This window comes from Notechis scutatus, chromosome Z (genome assembly GCF_049901735.1).
Source record: "Notechis scutatus isolate UNSWTSFEM ecotype Mainland chromosome Z, rNotScu1.2, whole genome shotgun sequence".
In the NCBI taxonomy this organism is placed as follows: Eukaryota; Metazoa; Chordata; class Lepidosauria; order Squamata; family Elapidae; genus Notechis; species Notechis scutatus.
The window spans coordinates 9,229,484-9,249,474 of NC_142025.1; the positions used below are offsets into that span (position 1 = coordinate 9,229,484).

A 19,991-nucleotide genomic window follows, 5' to 3' on the forward strand; every position below is an offset into this window, starting at 1 on the left:
AATCAAACAGCCGAACTGCAGGCAGTGAGCAGGCAGCAGATGTAGCTTGCAGTACTGCATTCTAGCCATTATGCCACCACAGCTCATGGATGAAGGTCATTCAATCAGATCTGTGCATTTGAGGAGTCAAATTGAACCTAGGTTCTATCAGGACTTAACTATAGTCTCCGTACCTACAAATGCCTGTTATGGACAGAGAGCCTTGAGAATAAATTTCTCTAAGGTGATGACCTCTCATAGCATATACACTGCTCAAAAAAATAAAGGGAACACTTAAACAACACAATGTAACTCCAAGTCAATCACACTTGTGAAATCAAACTGTCCACTTGGGTAGCAATACTGATTGACAATCAATTTCACATGCTGTTGTGCAAATGGAATAGACAACAGGTGGAAAGCAGAGGCAGTTAGCAAGACATCCTCAATAAAGGAATGGTTCTGCAGGTGGTGACCACAGACCACTTCTCAGTCCCTATGCTTTCTGGCTGATGGTTTGGTCACTTTTGAATGCTGGTGGTGCTTTCACTCTACTGGTAGCATGAGACGGAGTCTACAACCCACACAAGTGGCTCAGGTAGTGCAGCTCATCCAGGATGGCACATCAATGCGAGCTGTGGCAAGAAGGTTTGCTGTGTCTGTCACCGTAGTGTCCAGAGCATGGAGGCGCTACCAGGAGACAGGCCAGTACATCAGGAGACATGGAGGAGGCCGTAGGAGGGCAACAACCCAGCATCAGGACCGTTACCTCTGCATTTGTGCAAGGAGGAACAGGAGGAGCACTGCCAGAGCCCTGCAAAATGACCTCCAGCGGGCCACAAATGTGCATGTGGCTGCTCAAACGGTCAGAAACAGACTCCATGAGGGTGGTATGAGGGCCTGACGTCCACAGGTGGGGATTGTGCTTACAGCCCAACACTGTGCAGGATGTTTGGCATTTGCCAGAGAACACCAAGATTGGCAAATTCGCCACTTGCGCCCTGTGCTCTTCACAGATGAAAGCAGGTTCACACTGAGCACATGTGACAGATGTGACAGGGTCTGGAGACACCATGGAGAATGTTCTGCTGCCTGCAACATCCTCCAGCATGACCGTTTTGGCAGTGGGTCAGTAATGGTGTGGGGTGGCATTTCTTTAGGGGGCCACACAGCCCTCCATGTGCTCGCCAGAGGTAGCCTGACTGCCATTAAGTACCGAGATGAGATCCTCAGACTCCTTGTGAGACCATGTGCTGGTGCGGTTGGCCCTGGGTTCCTCCTAATGCACGACAATGCTAGACCTCATGTGGCTGGAGTGTGTCAGCAGTTCCTGCAAGACGAAGGCATTGATGCTATGGACTGGCCCACCCGTTCCCCAGACCTGAATCCAATTGGGCACATCTGAAACATCACGTCTCACTCCATCCACCAACGCCAGGTTGCACCACAGACTGTCCAGGAGTTGGGGGATGCTTTAGTTCAGGTGTGAGAGGAGATCCCTCAGGAGACCATCTGCCTCCTCATCAGGAGCATGCCCAGGCGTTGTAGGGAGGTCATACAGGCACGTGGAGGCCACACACACTACTGAGCCTCATTTTGACTTGTTTTAAGGACATTACATCAGAGTTGGATCAGCCTGTAGCATTTTTTTCCACTTTAATTCTGAGTGTAACTCCAAATCCAGACCTCCATGGGTTGCTAAATTTGATTTCCATCGATAATTTTTGTGTGATTTTGTTGTCAGCACATTCAATTATGTAATGAACAACGTATTTAATAAGAATATTTCATTCATTTAGATCTAGGATGTCTTATTTTTGTGTTCCCTTTATTTTTTTGAGCAATACACACACACACACACACACACACACACACACACACACACACATATAATTACATGTATGGTATTCAGCTTTGCTCGGGTATTTTCCCACATCTGACTCACAGACGAACACAATACAGAACCCTGATGATGGCAGATGAGATTCTGCTGAAACGTTGCTACAACTTTAAAAGCACAACTACAATGACGTGGGAAAATACCCGAGCAAAGCTGAATAATAGATAGATAGATAGATAGATAGATAGATAGATATAGATATAGATATAGATATAGATATAGATATAGATATAGATATAGATATAGATATAGATATAGATATATAGATATATAGATATATAGATATATAGATATAGATATATAGATATATAGATATTCATTCATCATCTTCAGGCTTGTGTCTTCAGCTCTGTGCTTCTCAGAGTAATGTGAGCTTGCAGCTGCTTCTTCCTTTTAACTGCTAGTGGGGGTGTGACTTGATTGGGTGGGAGCTTGGCTGTGTTCTGATTGGGTGGGGGTGTGTTCTGATTGGGTGGGGGTTTGGCTGTGTTCTGATTGGGTGGGAGCTTGGCTGTATTCTGATTGGTTGGGGGTTGGCTGTGTTCTGATTTGCTGGGGGTGTGTTCTGTTCAGGTGGGGGCTTGGTTGTGCTCAGGTTAGTCTTAGTTGCTGGGGGATTTGAGCTGGTGAGCTGTGATCCTGCTGTTTGGCTTCGCGTTCGTGGTCGTGCCGCATCTTCATGGTGGGCGTCAGTTCGCATGAAGATGCGGCACGACCACGACCACGAAGCCAGCAGCAGGATCACAGCTCACCAGCTCAATCCCCGACAACTAAAACAACCTGAGCACAACCAAGCCCCCACCTGAACACACCCCAGCAAATCAGAACACAGCCAACCCCCAACCAATCAGAACACAACCAAGCTCCCATCCAATCAAGTCACACCCCCACTAGCAGTTAAAAGGAAGAAGCAGCTGCAAGCTCACATTACTCTGAGAAGCACAGAGCCGAAGACAGAAGCCTGAAGATGATGAATGAGACTTCATCAAAACGCTGCCTACATACTTCCAATTTTACGCGGGAGAAAACCCGAATAACCAAAGATCCACATACAAATACCCTGGACACCAGCTTCAGAGGTTAATTGTTCCTGCAAACTTTTTAAGCCCCACGCAGTCATCCTTAGAAAAATAAGAAATAAAAACATTTCAGCTCTATTAGAGTTTCATAAGGATGCTTGCTTGCTTCCTCCTCCACCTCCAAATTAAAAAAAAGAAAGAAAGAAAAGAAGCTGTGGTAGAAAAGAATTGGTCTGAGCAAGGGTTGATCTGGAGCATTGATCTGACGTAGAGGCGTTTGCCTTAAAACTTTGAATAATTCTCAGAGATGATTTGGACTTGAAGTCGTAAATGGCTCTGAAGCGACTCAAAGGGTGGAAAAATTGGTGGATTTTACCTTCCCAATTCAAATCTCAGATCAGGTTGTACTGAATTGTGTTGCCTTGGGGCAGGGGCCTCCAAACTTGGCAACTTTAAGACTTGTGGACTTCAACTCCCAGAATTCTCCAGCCAGCTATGCTGCATTAGAGTTTTGATGGAAATACAGCCTTGTGATCTGTGCCTCTCAGATCACCTGAGGATAAGGAGGATAAGTCAGCTCTGACAGCTGTGATAACCAGTTTTTGAGCAGATACGGGTAAGTGTCCCCTCTGTGTATCATTCTGAGAGTATATAGAGCAAGCTTGGCCTAGTGATGAAGGCATCAGGCTGGAAACCAGGAAATGGCAAGTTCCCGTTCCATCTTAGGCCTGAACGCTGGCTGGGTGACTTTGGGCCAATCCCCAGGAAACTATGAGTTCTAATCCTGCCTCCGGCATGAAAGCCTGCTGGCTGACTTTGGCCAGTCACTTTCTCTCAGCCCAACCCGCCTCACAAGGTTGTTATTGTGGGGAAAATAGGAGGAGGAAGATATGTTCTTCACCTTGAGTTATTTATAAAATAACTAGCTCGATACTCGTGCTTCGCTATGAAACTATGTGGCTGGGCTTAGTTTTTGGGGAGGAAAATAAGGGGGGAAAATCTGTCTCTGCCTACCAGCATCCCTTGGTATTCATCTGGCTAGCATCCTGTCAGCGTGTGAGAGAGTTGAGGGCTGTTTGAAAAGTGAAACAGTATTTGCTGTGTGAGCAAGAAGGAGACAGCAAGGAGCCCGGGCGTGGCTTAGCTCAACTGCTGAACCTGCTGAATACCACCTCTGGTCCGTATGTTGCCTGTTTCCAGCAAAGCAGTCCAGAGATTTAACTTCCCACAATTTGACACCCACAAGAAAGTTTTGGTTTATAGAACCCTCCAAATTCCCGAAGACTTATGATATGGACATTTATCTTCATTTTAAAAAAAAGAAGAAGAAGAAAAGACCTTTCCAGTGTCACTGCTAACGGACTGGTCATAAGTCAAGTACTACCCCTATGGAATTTATCCCAGAGATATATACTTGAAGCCGAATGAGGAGATTTCCTAGGATAAGAAAAGAAACGCAAACAGAAGAAAATACCCTTCTGCCTGAGCTGAACTCCTTCTGCCTGGAAAAGGCATCTTTGCTACTACTGCGGTGGGTCTTTTTCAATCAAAGCACATTTCTAGGGGCGGCGTGTCTTTGGCCACCCTGTCTCCTTCTGCTACTTTCCAGGAAACACAAGGTGGCCTGTCTCAAAACCACCGCACCCGAATCACCCAAACCAGACTTTTTGTCAAGAGATCTTGGAATTGAAGATTCCGAAGCCCTGGCAGACATCAAGGGAGGATTTATTTCAATATGTTGTTGCAACTACTTTTGTCAGGTTACCCGTCTCGGGAGAGGCGTTCGTTTCTTACAGCGCGTGGTGCCATCTGTTTGAAAAACCAACCACTCGCCTCCGTGCTAGGAGACCACAGATGGAGAATGTTCCCCCTTGTGTGCACAACTGTCAGTGGATGACAAAGCCTTATTGTTTGCAGCCAGGTAGAATTGCTGGGGAGGAGGAGAGAGAGCAACGTGGGTGCTACTGCAGGGGTTGAATCTTTGTCTCTAGGTACTGAGGGATGCACAGCGAACAATGCCAGTCAACTCTCTTTCTAAGGCAATTTTAACATATCAAGCGAGCGTCAAACTACCTGTAGATGAAGCAAAAGTTTATTTTCTCTCCTAGCCAGGTTTCCTCCAGAGGCGATCCTACCGCCCTGAGTTGAAATTGCTCTTAGGTGAATGGTGGGATTCAGCCAGTTCACACCAGTTCGGGAGAACCGGTTGCGAACTTTCTGAGCAGTTTGGTAAACTGGTTGTTGGAAGAAATCATTAGGGCAGAGAACTGGTTGTTGAATTATTTGAATCCCACCGCTGGCTTTAATGGAAACAAATAAAAGCAGGGATATAGGTAGTCTTTGACTTAAGACTATAACAGAGCCTGCCCATTAGTCATATCATGAGGGTTGTAAAGCAAGTCACCCAGGTAATTGACCCAATTTTATGACCTTTTTGTGGCAATTGTTAAGCCACCTTGTGGTTGTTTGCTATAGGCCGGTTTTGTCAAAAAAAACGAATATGCTCGTTTCCAGCAAAAATATAAAATGCACATTCACCAATGGAACCTGTAAATATTGCAAATGTGGATCCATTGCTTAGCATCTGAAATGCAATCATGTGACCATCAGAAGGTAAGGAGGAGAAGGTGGGGGGTAAAAGACCATCAGAAGGTGGGTACCCCCATGGAGATCTGTCATAAGTTTTTGAATAGTTGCTAAATGACTCTTCATAAATTGAAGACCACTTGTATGCTTACTTATTGAGTAAGGTTATTCTCTTATGACATTCTGTCATTTTCTTGTAGCAAAAAAGCCATAAAGGATCATGTGGCCCAAGCAATAAAGATAGATCAGCAGAGAGATCTCTGTGTTAGAAATGGTCGCATTTCAGATTGTAGGTGAGCAATGGATAGCAGAATAATTTAAGGGGATAAAAGATCATCAGAGTTGGAAGGGACCTTGTAGATCATCTAGTCCAACCCCCCCGCCCAAGCGGGAGACCCTACACCATTTCTGACAGGTGGAAGTCCAATCTCTTCTTGAAAGTCTCAAGTAATGGCACACCCACAACTTCCGAGGGCAACTTCTGTTCCATTGGTTGATTGTTCTCACTGTCAGAAAGTTTCTCCTTATTTCCAGGTTAAATTTCTCCTTGTTCAGTTTCCATTCATTATTCTTTGTCTGGCCTTTGAGTGCTTTAGAAAATAGCTTGACCCCCTCCTCCTCTCTGTGGCAGCCCCTCAAATATTGGAAGACTGCTATCATGTCTCCCCTGGTCCTTCCCTTCTCTAGACTAGCCATGCCCAGTTCCTGCAACCGTTCTTCATATGTTTTAGTCTCCAGTCCCCTAATCATCCTGGTTGCTCTTCTCTGCACTTTTTCTAGAGTCTCAATATCTTTTTAATAGTGTGGTGACCAAAACTGGATGCAGTACTCTAGGTGTGGTCTTACTAGGGCTTTATAGAGTGGTATTAGTACCTCACTTGATCTCAATTGTATCCCTCTGTTAATGCAATTTAGGATTGCATTGGCTTTTTTGGCTGCTGCTGCACACTGCTGGCTCATATTTAGCTGGTTGTTCACTAAGACTCCAAGATCCCTCTCACAGTTATTGCTATTGAGCCTGGTTTCACCCAGTCTGTATGTGTACTTTTGGTTTTTCTTGCCTGATCATAAAAAGGATCTGAGGAAGACTGTGCCTTCAGTGGGTTATTTGTAAATACCAGACAATTCAAGCAGGTAGCCCTTCACCCTCAATCTGAAGTAAGGTAGAGCCAGCAAGATGTCATCCACTGGCATTATATATCAGCTTATTGCTGTTTTGCTGCTATTTCAGCCTGGCTCCAGAAACGCCTATACTGAGAAGCTGCACCAGAAGAACATGTGATACTGCAAACGCAAGAAAGAACCAAATTACAAGGTCTTCCACCGTATGAGTCCATCAGTATAAGGAGCATTGATGTGGATGCCATAAGCAAGGTTCAAAGTAGCAGCCTTAAGCAAGGCCCTTTTCGGGGAGAACAGTGGGGGCAATTCGAGAGAGTCCAGAAATATTTCACCAGAAGATTCCTCCACTCCTCTACCCGCAACAGAATACCTTATTTTATTTTAATTTTATTTGGTTTGTCAATTGCTTACAAAATAATAGGTATAAGTAAAAACATAGTTATGAATACATGGATACATATAAGAAAAATAAAAGAAACAATAGGACAGGGACGGTAGGCACGTTGGTATGCTTATGCATGCCCCCACAGAACCTCTTAGGAAAGGGGTGAGGTCAATAGTAGACAGTCTAAGGTTAAAGTTTTTGGGGTTTGGGGAAGAAACCACAGAGTCAGGTAGAATATTCCAGACATTGACCACTCTGTTGCTGAAGTCGTATTTCCTGCAATCAAGTTTGGTGCGATTAACCTTGAGTTTGTATCTATTGTTTGCTCTTGTATTGTTGTGGTTGAAGCTGAAGTATTCATTGACAGGTAGGACATTGCAATGTAAGATTTTATATACTATACTTAGATCGGACTGAAGGTGGTGTAGTTCTAGGTTTTCTAGGTCTAGAATTTCACGTCTGGTGGCATAAGGTATTCTGCAACAAGTAGAGGAGTGGAGAACTCTTCTTGTGAAATATTTCTGGACTTTCTCAACTGTGTTAATATCAGATATGTAATGTGGGTTCCAGACTGATGAGCTGTGTTTCAGTATTGGTCTAGCAAATGTTTTGTAGTTAGTAGTGTAATATTACCAGAGAAAAAGCTATGTAAGATTAGGTTAACAACTCTTAATGCCTTTTTGGCTATGTAGTTACAGTGGGCTCTAGCACTTAGATCATTAGAGATGAGTCCTCCAAGATCCTTGACAGAGTTTGGATCATCAACAAGGTCTTGACTATTCAGCCTGTATTTTATTTTCTGTTTTTTTTTTGCCAATATGTAAGACAGAGCATTTATTTGTTGAGATTTGAAGTTGCCATTTGTTTGACCATTATGATACATAGTCGAGGTCTTTTTGAAGGGGAACAGACTTGAAATGTTAGACTTAGACAACCTAGAACTATGCTGCCTTAGGTCTGACCTAAGCATAGTACATAAAATTATCTATACCACCCCTGCCTTAGACTGTCTACTGTTGACCTCACCCCATTCATAAGAGATCTTTAAGGGGTGTACATAAGCACATCAATGTGCCTACTTTCCCTGTCCTACTGTTCCCCTTTATTCGTATCTATTTAACGTATGTTTATACTTATATCTGTTATCTATTACATGCTTGGCAAAATAAATAAATAAAATAAATTCCACCAGCTTTCCCAGATGCAAAAGGTCTTATACCCATAGGATAATTCACTCTTTAAAATTATCAGATGCATTCTTTGCATTCAAGGCAGACAATCCATGGAGTTTCTCAGTGATCCAGAGGCCATGGTTGTGCCAAAGGTGCTTTTTCAGGAGGCAACTGGATTTTCTTGTTTTTTTCTTTGAAGACGTTTCGCTTCTCACCCAAGAAGCTTCTTCAGCTCTGACTGGATGGCGGGGAATGGAAGGATTTGTAATATTGTCTGCAAGGAATATAAATCCTTCCATTCCCCACCATCTAGCTGGAGCTGGAGAAGCTTCCTTGGATGAGAAGTGAAACATCTTCAAAGAAAAATCAGAAAGCCCAGCTGCCTCTTGGGGGGAAAAAAAAAAAGCACCTTTGGGACAAGGCAGCAGAAACCATGGATTAGTTTACAGTCCTGCATTATTTTTTTACAGATTCTTTTACAGATAATCAGAGTTGGAAGGGACCTTGTAGTTTCATCTAGTCCAGCCCCCCCCCCACCACCTAAGCAGGAGGCCCTGCTACACCATTTCTGACATTCTACTTTGGATTTGCACACACACTCTAACCACTCCAATGAAGGGAAACAATGGAGAAAAAAAAAAGAATGCAGGTAGTCCTGGACTTACAACCATTTGTTTAGCAACTGTTCAAAATTACAATGGCACAGGGAGGGGGAAGTGCTCACACAATAGTTGCTGCCTTCCAACAGTCTCACAATCAAAATTTGGGCACTTGGCAAGCGGCATTATTCACAACTGCTGCAGCATCCCGATGTCGTGTGAATTTGCACAACTGCTGCAGCATCCTGTGTTCATTTAACAACTGCATAACTCACTTAACAACCACAATGATTCATTTTATTAATCATGGCAAAAAAAAAAGAGAAGGTTGTAAAATTGGATATGGCTCACTTAACAGCCTCCTTGCTTAGCAGTGGCAATTCTGGTCCCATTTGTGGTCATAAATTGAAGACCACTTACTTGTAAGGAAAGGATGATGGGGGTTCATTGAAACATCTCCGACTTTCAGTCTCCATTAAAAAAAAAAACTCTGGTATTAAGGGAACAGACTAAGTGAGAAGTTATTGGCTTATTTGTGCAGAATTATCAAACCTGTGAACCACAAATCCTTTGGGGGCATAGAGAAATACCCAGCTGAGACACTAACCTCCACAGAATACCTCGGGATTTCTCTGTGCTCTTCCAGTATTGCTGAACAGGCCCAGAAGCAGCAAGGAAAACAAGGCCTGAGGGGATGCAGCCATGCCTGAAGCCTTAATCTGGAAAAACAGACAAGACAAAGGTAAGCCAAGGTGCTTTCATGGCTAGCCCAGCTCTTCTTAACCTGCTGCCCTTTAGTGATGCTACAATTGCAGCTTCTAAAATCTTTATCCAATTCACCAGACCACCCAAACACATCAGAAGGGCTGAAGAAGGTCAAGGAAGAGTAACATAGTTTTCATAGGTTTCGTCCTGAAACCCCTACCACTTTTGTAACTATCCCATACACGCCCATGTTGCCAAATATCTTCACCAGCTATGCAAAACGTTTAATCCAAAATGTGGTTTTATTGCCGTATTGTTTTTCTCTTCTTTAACAACAAATGATTCTCTCTTTTTACTGTACTTTTTAATTGTAAAATCTGATCAAAGACTGCTGTGAAGATATTTGATTTTTATAACCATTCCCAAATGTTTGACATGGTTCTTTAAACAGTTTTTTTTTTTCTTTGTGGCTGATAAAGTGGCTTTCCTCTTCAAATAGAAGTAGAAAGAGGTGATTCCTAATATAATGCCAGTTCTGAAATAATTAGGTAATCTTACATCATTATTTTTTTAAAAAAAATCTTTAACCTCTATAAGTAATGCTAAATGATTAAAGATGGGCAAAACTTAAACCAGGGTGATTTTCTCCTACAAAGGGTATTTTGAAGCATGCTTTAATTATATTGCAAAAAAGCTCTTCTCTTTAAGGCATGATTCTATGTCAGCCTAAAATGTTTTTCAGGGTACATTTGAAAAGTTTCAACACATTTCAGATGCTTGATTTGACCGTAAATTATTTCTCTGTACTGAATCTTGCCCGCATTTCTGCAAAACACACCAACAAACCCTTATTTGCTATTTAAATTCTCCTTAGCTGCACCTGTGGCTGAAGAAAGCAAAGGAGAATTTCCCCAAGGACACAGCTGACTACATCACAGCTGTCTGAACCTGTGGACTTGTCCATCAGTTCAAAACTCTCAACGTTCTGTTGTTTTCAAAGGATGACAGATGGTTGAATTATACCTAATGCACCCAACATCATGAAGCAGATCTGCAACCATGTTGGAACTTACATATATACCAATAGCAAACTCAGGCTGTATTGTTTTATGAATTCTTTTCCTTGTCTTGGCAACAGTATCAGACTTACAATGCTAAGGTGTATTATTTTCTTCCTTTCTTTTGTCTCCATTCATAATTCAACGTGTAGCTATCAAAGATGTGGTGGTATGGGACCACATCCATATAAGAATTTCCCCCCCAGATATTCTTTCATCCTGTCAAGTGTCTAAATCATGATTCCTAAATCATGAACCACAAAGTTTTTGCACTGTTGTGCCACAAAGTACTATCTTGGTGTTAGATCAAAGGGAATTTTACCACTGACTGAACAATACAAAAAACTTGCAAGTGTTTGCGTGCCGATAAAAGGCAAGTTAAACTTTTGACATATATGAATAATATAGCCCTGGGGGTTGGGGTTTGCCTCTATTGTATTCAAATTTAAGCTCTAAAGTACCCAGGCAACAGCTTTCCCTTCTAATCACCGTGTTTTAGGCAATTCCTCTGCTTCACTGAAATCAAGATATAGCTCAGCTCTACGAAGTTAATGAGGCATGAACCCACTTATGGAAAAAAAGCAAGTATTTTGCATGCTGGTCACAGCCAGGTTTCAAAACAACCAGATTGCTTTCATGTCCACAGCAACCAATACACACTTTCTTTTACAATCTATCCATCGATAATGTAGGGTTGGTTTTTTTCAGACAATATCCCTGTAGCAAAATCCATCTAGAAGTTTCATTTGATGGAATCGGAGTATCTCTACCAAGTTGCTCACAGAAGGAAGGTGGAGCTGCACAAACTCAAATGGTAGAAAAATGATTGGCAGTAAACTTTGGGCAGGATCAACTATGAAATTTTCTGATGTTTGTAGTGATAAAAGGCAGGAATTCATTATTATGGCAGATTCCCTACCTGATGTTCTCCAATTATGTTGGAACATAGCTTCTAAAATTTTCAGGAAGCTTAACAGCAGCAGATACATCTAGATATCATCTACTTGATAGCTTTAAGACTTCTGGTCTTCAAACGCCCAGAATTCCTCCTCCAGTCATGTTAGCTCAGGAATTCTGGGCGTTGAAGTCCACAAGTCTTAAACTCGCCAGGTTTGAGAAGACCTTTAGTCTAGAATGTGTTCCCGTAGGAAAGACTGATTTAGCATGTCATACGGTAGTTAAATTCCCAAACATCTGTATTCCAGTTATTACAAATCAAGGTAATCAAAGAACTACTATGAACTCTCCCACCAATATTGATAGGGCAAGCCACCTGTCTATAAACAAAGAGCAAACCCCACTCCTTTTTAAAATTGATGATGTTACCTAGTTGGGTAATGCAACGTCCCCAAGAAAACAACCAAGCTCAAAGAACTCTTGGTTATTGTAAACATCTCTAGTATATAGCTCTAGACTTCAAAGTCTACTTTTGCAAGGTCCCAATGGGTATCTCCTACTTTTTCCTGATAAGATTCTAATATTTTTCCTACTCCTACAAGCAGATCTCTTGCAATTTCCTTGTAGCTTTGCCTAGCATAAAACTCTGTCTTGCTGAGTAGAAAATACTTAAGTTTCACACTCCTTGTTGGCTTTGTTGCCACTCCCAAGTACTCTTCCTGGCAACTATTTTCCCTTAGAGAAATTCCTTGTACCTGAGGTGGAGTTAATGTAGCTTTTTCTTTCCAGCTTCCTTAATGACCCCTTGGGGAGTATAACCACCAATTGTTCCTAGCAGGTTATGATGTGTGAACAGGTAAGGCTCATTTGTAGTAAAATGTTGGTCTATTGTGCTTTCCTAGCATTGGGCCTGTAGTCTTTTTCAGCCAAAACAAAAGAAGCTTCAGTTCTATGTTTATTGTGATTTTTTTTTTTTACAAAACTTGGTGAATTTAAGATGCTGTTTGGAAGAAGAAAAAGGACAGTTGTAAACAATCCAGAATTGATGGGGGAAAAACTCTCTGCAATTTCATATACAAGATTTCAACTCAGGGGCTGATGGGAAAAAAAATCTGGTAGGCTTTCTATCTAAACTATCATTTTTATTTTTAGAAATTCTGTTACCAAATATACAATTTTAATTCATTAAAAAAAAAACCTCAGCTTTTGGCTTGTCAAACAATTGGAAAACCATAATACCCCTAAAGGGGGAAAAAACCTTTTCACTTGAAGTTGTTATCTAGCTTTTCCAACAGAACTATTCGTAGTTTTATTAGTAAATTTCATGTACATTTACCAATGCTTGAATAATTCTTTGCCCCGAAAACAAGATCAAAGCAATTCAACCACTCTTATTTTATTATTTTGTGTAGTTAGGACACCAAGGAATAAAATTATTAAAAATTACTAGATCCAGCTGTAAGTACACGTTGATATTAGAAAGAAAGAAAAATAAACTATAAATAGACGGAGGTATGGATTTATTTTTCTTTGTACGTTACCAAATTTACACAGGCAAAATATCTAAATGAAGAAAAAAAATCAGTCTATACTTTCAATCTAAAGGATATTAGATCTAAGTTTTCTCTTCTAGTATATGAAAATGATCTCAAATTTCCTACCTTTACCTTTAAAACTTAATTTCATCAATTGCGTTTTCAAAGTGTACTTACTTGGCAAAGATTTCAGCCTCTGCTTAAGCAAGCTCACGGCTCTAAGTTTCAGCCAGGACAATGTTTTAAAATCTGATCTTCCTCCAGAGAAGGCAATTTTATCTCTCTCCTCCAGCATCAGGATCTCCTCAGGTCTATGTCTCAGTGAGAAATCCTATTGCTGTTACGATCTAATGAAATAATCCATGGCAGAGCCAGCCAATGAAATAGCAACATGTGGGAAAAACAGAGTCCAGGAGCCAACTGGATATTGCATAAAGCTCAGGTGCCTGGAGCAAGCAGTAAAAAGGAAGAAGGGGAAGGAATGCTGGTTGCTATGGAGAATAAAATCACCTGTGTGACATGTGCTCTTATTTACTAGAAGTTCATTAGAGCTGCATTTTCTGATCTTTACTTACCAAATCCATAGAAGAGTGTGACCTCTAGTTCAGCCACTTTAGGATATATGGACTTCAACTCCCAGAATTCCCCAACCAGCCTCTGTGAACTTCAACCCCCAGAATTCCCTAGCCAGCCAACATCTCTATGGTCTTCAACTCAGAATGCTAGCTGGAGAATTCTGGGAGTTGAAGTCCACACATTTTACAAGATCCGAGAAGGAGAAACACGGAATGCAGAGGTGGTATTCAGCAGTTCTGACTGGTTCTAGAGAACCGGTATCGGAAATTCTGAGTAGTTCGGAATACCAGCTCTGACTGGCCCTGCCCCCATCTATGCCTCCCATTGAGTCCCAGTTGATCGGCTGGGTCTTTTTTTGTTGCCCTGCACAGAAGAACAGACCTGGAAAGCAGGTTAGTGGAGTAGGGAGGGAATGGGGATTTTGCAGTAATCTTCTCCTGCCACGCCCACCAAGCCACACTCACCAAACCATGCCACGCCCACCAAGCCATGCCCACAGAATTGGTAGTAAAAAATTTTGAATCCCACCACTGACAGAATGGACTTAAAAGTATGCTGAAAAGTTTTTACTGTAAGCCAGGGCTGTCAAACTCCCAGACAACGGGTTGGATGCGTCATGCGCTGGCCACGGCCACACCCAGTTTAGTGAAGGGGCAAAAAATTCCCGATACGTCACGTGATGCTGCCATGACGATGTGAGTTTGACACTCCTGCTCTAAGCATAGGGGCATCTGCAGGATGGGTTGAAAATAAATAAAAAAATCAAGATAGTGACTTTGGTGGTGGTTGTGGCTGGTACTATCTATTTTTTTTAACTCGCCCTCTTTTATAGACATCCTGCTACAAATGTTTTCCCCTTGAAAATTTCAGAATAGAGGTGGTGCACGTAATCCTAGACTTACAACCCTTTGTTTAGTGACTGTTTGAATTTACGGCACTAAAAAAAGCGACATGATTGTTTTTCACACTTATGACCATTGCAGCATCCCGATAGTCATATGACCAAAATTCAAACACTTGGCAACTGTCTCGTATTTATGACAGTTGCAGTTGTCTTGGGATCCTGTGATCACTTTTTGTGACCTTCTGACCAGTGACGTCAATGGGGAAGCCAGATTCAATTAGCAACTAATGCAATGATTCACTTAACACACCAGAAATGTCATAAAAATTCATTTAACAACTGCCTTGCTTAGCGAAGGAAATTTTGGGCTCCATTGCGGTTGTAAGTCGAGGACTAACTCTACTCGACTTACAACCCTAATTGAGAGCCTGGAATTACAGTTGCAAGTCATGCCTGTTAAGGGGTCACCATGATTTGACCAATGTTTTTTGCAGCGGTCAATTAGCAAATGCAACAATTAATAAACACGTCCCTTATAGCCAACAGGTGTTTTTTGCTGGAAGCAAATGCCAATTTCTAGCCAAGCTCTCAAAATTTGATTGTGTGACTGTGGGAGGTGTGCCTTATTGGAGCTTCAAAACCGGGTTTATAATAGCTTTGGGATAGTCTAACATAACTTGAAATGGTCACTAATGAACTAATCATAAATCGAGGATAACTGTAGCCATTTTCTGAGATATTTAACTATTTAAACTTCATGCTGCTTTCAATAAATGCAGTTTGGTTCCAGTTTTCAGACCCTCACGACTTTTCCCACCCATCTGTCAAAGTCAGACTGTTGTACAATTGGTTGTGAGTGCAGTGTCATCTGTGAACTTGCCTCTTGTGTTGCACAAATCGAATTGTGCATTGCATATGAATCTACTTGAATGTGATTTATTAATTTTGATAATGATAAAGAACAGTGGTGGGATTCAAATTTTTTTACTACCAGTTCTGTGGGTGTGGCTTGGTAGACATGATGTGGCTTGGTGCGCGTGGCTTGGTGGGTGTGGCAGGGGAAGAATACTGTAAAATCCCATTCCCTCCCCACTCCTGGGGGAAGGATATTGCAAAATCCCCATTCTCTCCCCACCACACTAACCTGCTTTCCAGCTCCGTTCTCCTGTGCAGGGCAACAAATGAAGACCCATCTGATCAGCTGGGACTCGGGAGGCAGAGAATAGATGAGGGCGGAGCCAGTCAGAGGTGGTATTTGCCAGTTCTCCAAACAACTCAGAATTTCCACTACTGGTTCTCCTGAACTGGTCAGAACCTGCTGAATACCCACCTCTGTATATAGAAGTCAGATACTGAGATGCTGCTACGTGTTCCAACTTGATATATTCCAAAACAGATTCAATATATTAGTAATATTAGCACTTAGCTTTTTCATGTTAAAAGCTTGAGAGTTTTAGTCAGTGAATTTATTTAGGACATCTAAAAAGAGGCATGGAGCTTCATTTACAAAACATGGAATCCGTGTTTATTTATTTATCTATTTTTTGACAGCTTCCTTGCTCCCCCGTTTCAGAATGTCCTTGCAAACAGCAAGGGTTTACTAATCAAGGAATATATTTTTTTGCCATATACTCCTCTTGTTTATAACCAATCCCACCCACAGATACTAGCATAGGCAAATCCCTTGATGAGACACAGATGTAGAAAGTTTGTTGTTATGCCATTATGGGCATTGCTAGGAGAGAGATGACAATTATCACACCAGCAGTACAGCCTTGAACGGTTTTACTTTACAGTGTTCGAATTAATCTGTATTTTTATAGCTATCATTTCAATAGCTAAATAGAGCTTACTGTTGATCGCTTGCTTCAGGAGAGTAGCAAACATTTTTTTAAGTATAAATTTCCCAAAAGGTTTGAGGATAAACTAAACACAAATTCTACCTATCAAGGAACTTCTTTATACTACCAGTTCCTGAAAAGTTGGAAAGCTGCCACATTCGTTATGAACTAATACTGTTTGATTATCTTATTTTGAGTGAATTTGTTTTACTGTTAATTTACTTAATTTATTTGTATTTATTCCAGCTTTATTATTTTTACAAATAACTCAAGATGGCAAACGTATCTAATATACCTTCCTCCTCCTATGGTCCCTCAACAACAACCCTGTGAGGTGAATTGGGGTAAGAGATAGTGACTGGCCCAAGGTTACCCAGCCGGCTTTTTTGCCTAAGGCAGGACTAGAACTCACCGCTCCTGATGATTGGCCCAAATTCACCCAGTTAGCTTTCAAGCTACAGCAGGACCTGAACTCATGGTCTTCTATTTTCTTGCCTGGTGTCTTAATCACTGGACCATCAAATTGTTTTTATTGGTTTTGCACCTAGTTCCTTAGGGATAATAACACTTTTTAATTTTTTAGTTTAATACTTACATATAAGCATATTATAATGATAATTTCATAACAAAAGAATTCACCAAACATTTGGACATTTAAAATCAGGGCTCTCCAAACTTGGCAACTTTAAGACTTGTGGACTTCAATTCCCAGAATTCCCCAGGCAGCATGGCTGGCTGAGGAATTCTGGAAGTTGAAGTCCCCAAGTCCTAAAGTTGCCAAGTTTGGAGACTTCTGCTTAAAATTTACTGGACTTTGCATCACTGACTTTACACAAAACACCACACACACACACACACACACACACACACACACACACACACACGCACACGCACACGCACACGCACACGCACACACTGTGCTTGGAACTTCAGGTCTCTACTGATTTGCTGTCTCAAGGCTAAATTCAGACAGGAATGGCAAGATTTTTACTGTCTGAGATGGGAAAGTACAGATTCATCTGTGTAAATTCTGCTCCTGTGCTCTGTTCTTTGGTCCAGCAAAACGGATATCTGATGAAAGATAAGAATTGCATTTCTTATCAGTGTCAGCTTCAAATGACTATGGAAAGCACGTTCTACTAAGATAATTTTTTTTAAATATTAAAATTGTAAAATGCATCCATAAAATACATATTGTTTCTACAAAAGCAATAAATGTTAGCTGTATAACTAGGGCAAATGGGCAAAGGCCTCGGGCTGCAAATTCTATGTCAGGAGAATTATCAATATACATAGCCCATGACTTATATCCAGTTGTTAGTGACCATTCAAAGTTTTGATGGACTCCCCAAAAGCTACTTAGGACCTGGTTTCGTAGTTATAACATTGGCCCCTCCCGGTGGTCACATTATGCATTTTGGGCAAACAGCTTACATTTAAGCCAATCTGGCTGATGTTGCTTATCAGACGCCAGCTGGGAAAGTTGCAAATGGTGATCACACGACCCCAGGGATGCTACAACAGTTGTAAGGGTGAAAAATGATATGTCACTTTTTTCAATATCTTTGTCAGGTTGAATGTCATTAAATGAATGGTTGTAAGTCAAGGATCACCTGTATGATATTTTGCAGTACCCCACAGTCTCTTGATTTTGATTTATGACAGTTTTTTCTGGAAACTGGCATTTAGTTAGAACAATTAATTAGTGGAACAACTTGCCTCGAGAAGTTGTAAATGCTCCAACTCTTTAAAGAAGAGATTGGATAACCATTTGTCTGAAGTGGTGTAGGGTTTCCTGCCTAGACGGGGTTGGACTAGAAGACCTCCAAGGTCCCTTCCAACTCTGTTTATTCTGTTCTGTTCTGTTCTGTCCTGCCCTATCCTGTTCTATCCTAACTTCTTGTTTCCAGGAAAGACCTGCCTATAGCAAACAATGGTTCACTTAATAACTGCTGCATTTGCTTAATGACTGTCATGTTTGCTTAACAACCTTCATTTTTTAAAAAGGTTGTAAGCTTAGCTCAGTCATATGATGAACCACCTTTTTATGACCATCATGACTTATGACCATAATTGCCAGGCTCAATTATAGTCATAAATTGAAGATTGCTTATACTCTTTTGAGGGATTGCACTGGACTTTGCATGCAGCTTGCATATCTTTTTGTTCCAAGTTACCTGAAGGCACCATCTGATCCTAAGATAAAAGTGTATTTGTGTCGTAGAAAATTCAGAAGAACAAAACACAATACTGAGAAGAAACACCATGTTTATTGCAACCATTATAGGGTTCCTGTTTTACAAGAAAGAAGGATTCTAGATAATGGGAAAGCCAAGATTTTTATAGAAGTTGAGAGTTACAAGGCGGGGAGTCCTAAGGATCTTATTTACTGGCCAGTTTGGGGTAGCTAAGCAGAGGTGGGTATTCAGCAGGTTCTGACCAGTTCTGGAGAACCGGTAGCGGAAATTTTCAATAGTTTGGAGAACTGGCAAATACCACCTCTGACTTGCCCCGCCAACTCTATCTATTCTCTGCCTCCTGAGTCCCAGCTGATTGGCTGGGTCTTCTTTGGTTGTGCTGCACAGGAGAACGGAGCTGGAAAGCAGGTTAGTGGGGTGGGGAGGGAATGGGATTTTGCAGTATCCTTCCCCTGCCACGCCCACCAAGCCACGCCCACAGAACTGGTAGTAAAAATTGTTGAATCCTACCATTGAACCTAAGCAGATCTTTGTCTATGTACCTGGGGTTGTTTCTATTGTTACACAAAGTCCTTTAAGGACGCAACAGAACTGAAGAAGATGGAACACTGAAGTCATCACTGATAGCTTCCTCTGTGTTGCTATTTAGCAATAGCACTTAGACATATATACTGCTTTACAGTGCTTTATAGCCCTCTTTAAGCAGTTTACAGAGTCAGCCTCTTGCCCCCGCAACAATTTGGGTCCTCATTTTACCCACCTCGGAAGGATGGAAAGCTGAGTCAACCTTGAGTCTGGTGAGATTTGATCTGCAACATTGCAGGCAGCCGGCAGTCAGCAGAAGTAGCCTGCAGTAAAAGTTCAAGAGAGTTTTTCTTCTTCTCTATTCCTTCAGTTAATACAAGGGTCTTCAAACTTGAAGCTTAGTTTAAGACTTGTGGACTTCAACTCCCAGACTTCCTCCTCCAGTCATGTGAGCTCAGGAATTCCGGGAATTGAAATCCACTCAACTTGCCAAGTTTGAAGATCCTTCAGTTAATAGCTCCGGATAGACAGCCAAGAGCCACTTAACAGTTGCAGCTGGAATGCAGTGATACACACTGAATCAAGTCAATAAACAACAAAAACAGACAGGATTAGGGCAGGAAAACCCATCAATCGCCCATCTAGGGATTGGATTAACCTCTTCCCTTCAGGAAGAAGGACAAGATTACAAACATTTTCATTATAAAAAGTATTAAGTAACAGTTCTGTGATCAGCTAATACTGCCTGGAGTTCCCCAAGACCTTTTATAGCTCCTGCAGTGTTGGCAACTTCTTATTTCTTCCTGGAGGAAAAAGATACAGGAGGGAACAATGATGCAGCTTGATCATACATGCTGTGAATTTAATGCATGTATGGTCCAGGCAGCTGTATTGCTTCTGCTGTGAAGGACCCAATTTAGAACATAGAGAACATAGAATAATAGAGTTGGAAGGGTTAATGGCTTTTGGCAGCAAGCCCAGGCTTTCAATTAGCATGATAGGCTGCTCTTTGTTTCCCTCTCAGCTGCTGCATTTGCTTTGGAGTTGACT

At 41.6% G+C, this 19,991-nt stretch overlaps 1 protein-coding gene across 3 annotated transcripts in view; it reads right to left on the reverse strand.

The window, feature by feature from the left end:
• CNPY1 (canopy FGF signaling regulator 1) overlaps positions 1–19,991 on the reverse strand; it is a 79,494-nt gene that overhangs the window by 48,519 nt on the left and 10,984 nt on the right. For 2 of the 3 annotated variants that reach the window (XM_087946826.1, XM_087946824.1), the window contains exon 2: positions 9,370–9,481. In XM_087946826.1, coding sequence (XP_087802952.1) covers positions 9,370–9,481 — 112 coding nt within the window. Of the gene's footprint in view, positions 1–9,369; positions 9,482–13,134; positions 13,394–19,991 lie in introns of those variants that run through there. The other variant, XM_026680927.2, reaches the window with a different exon arrangement.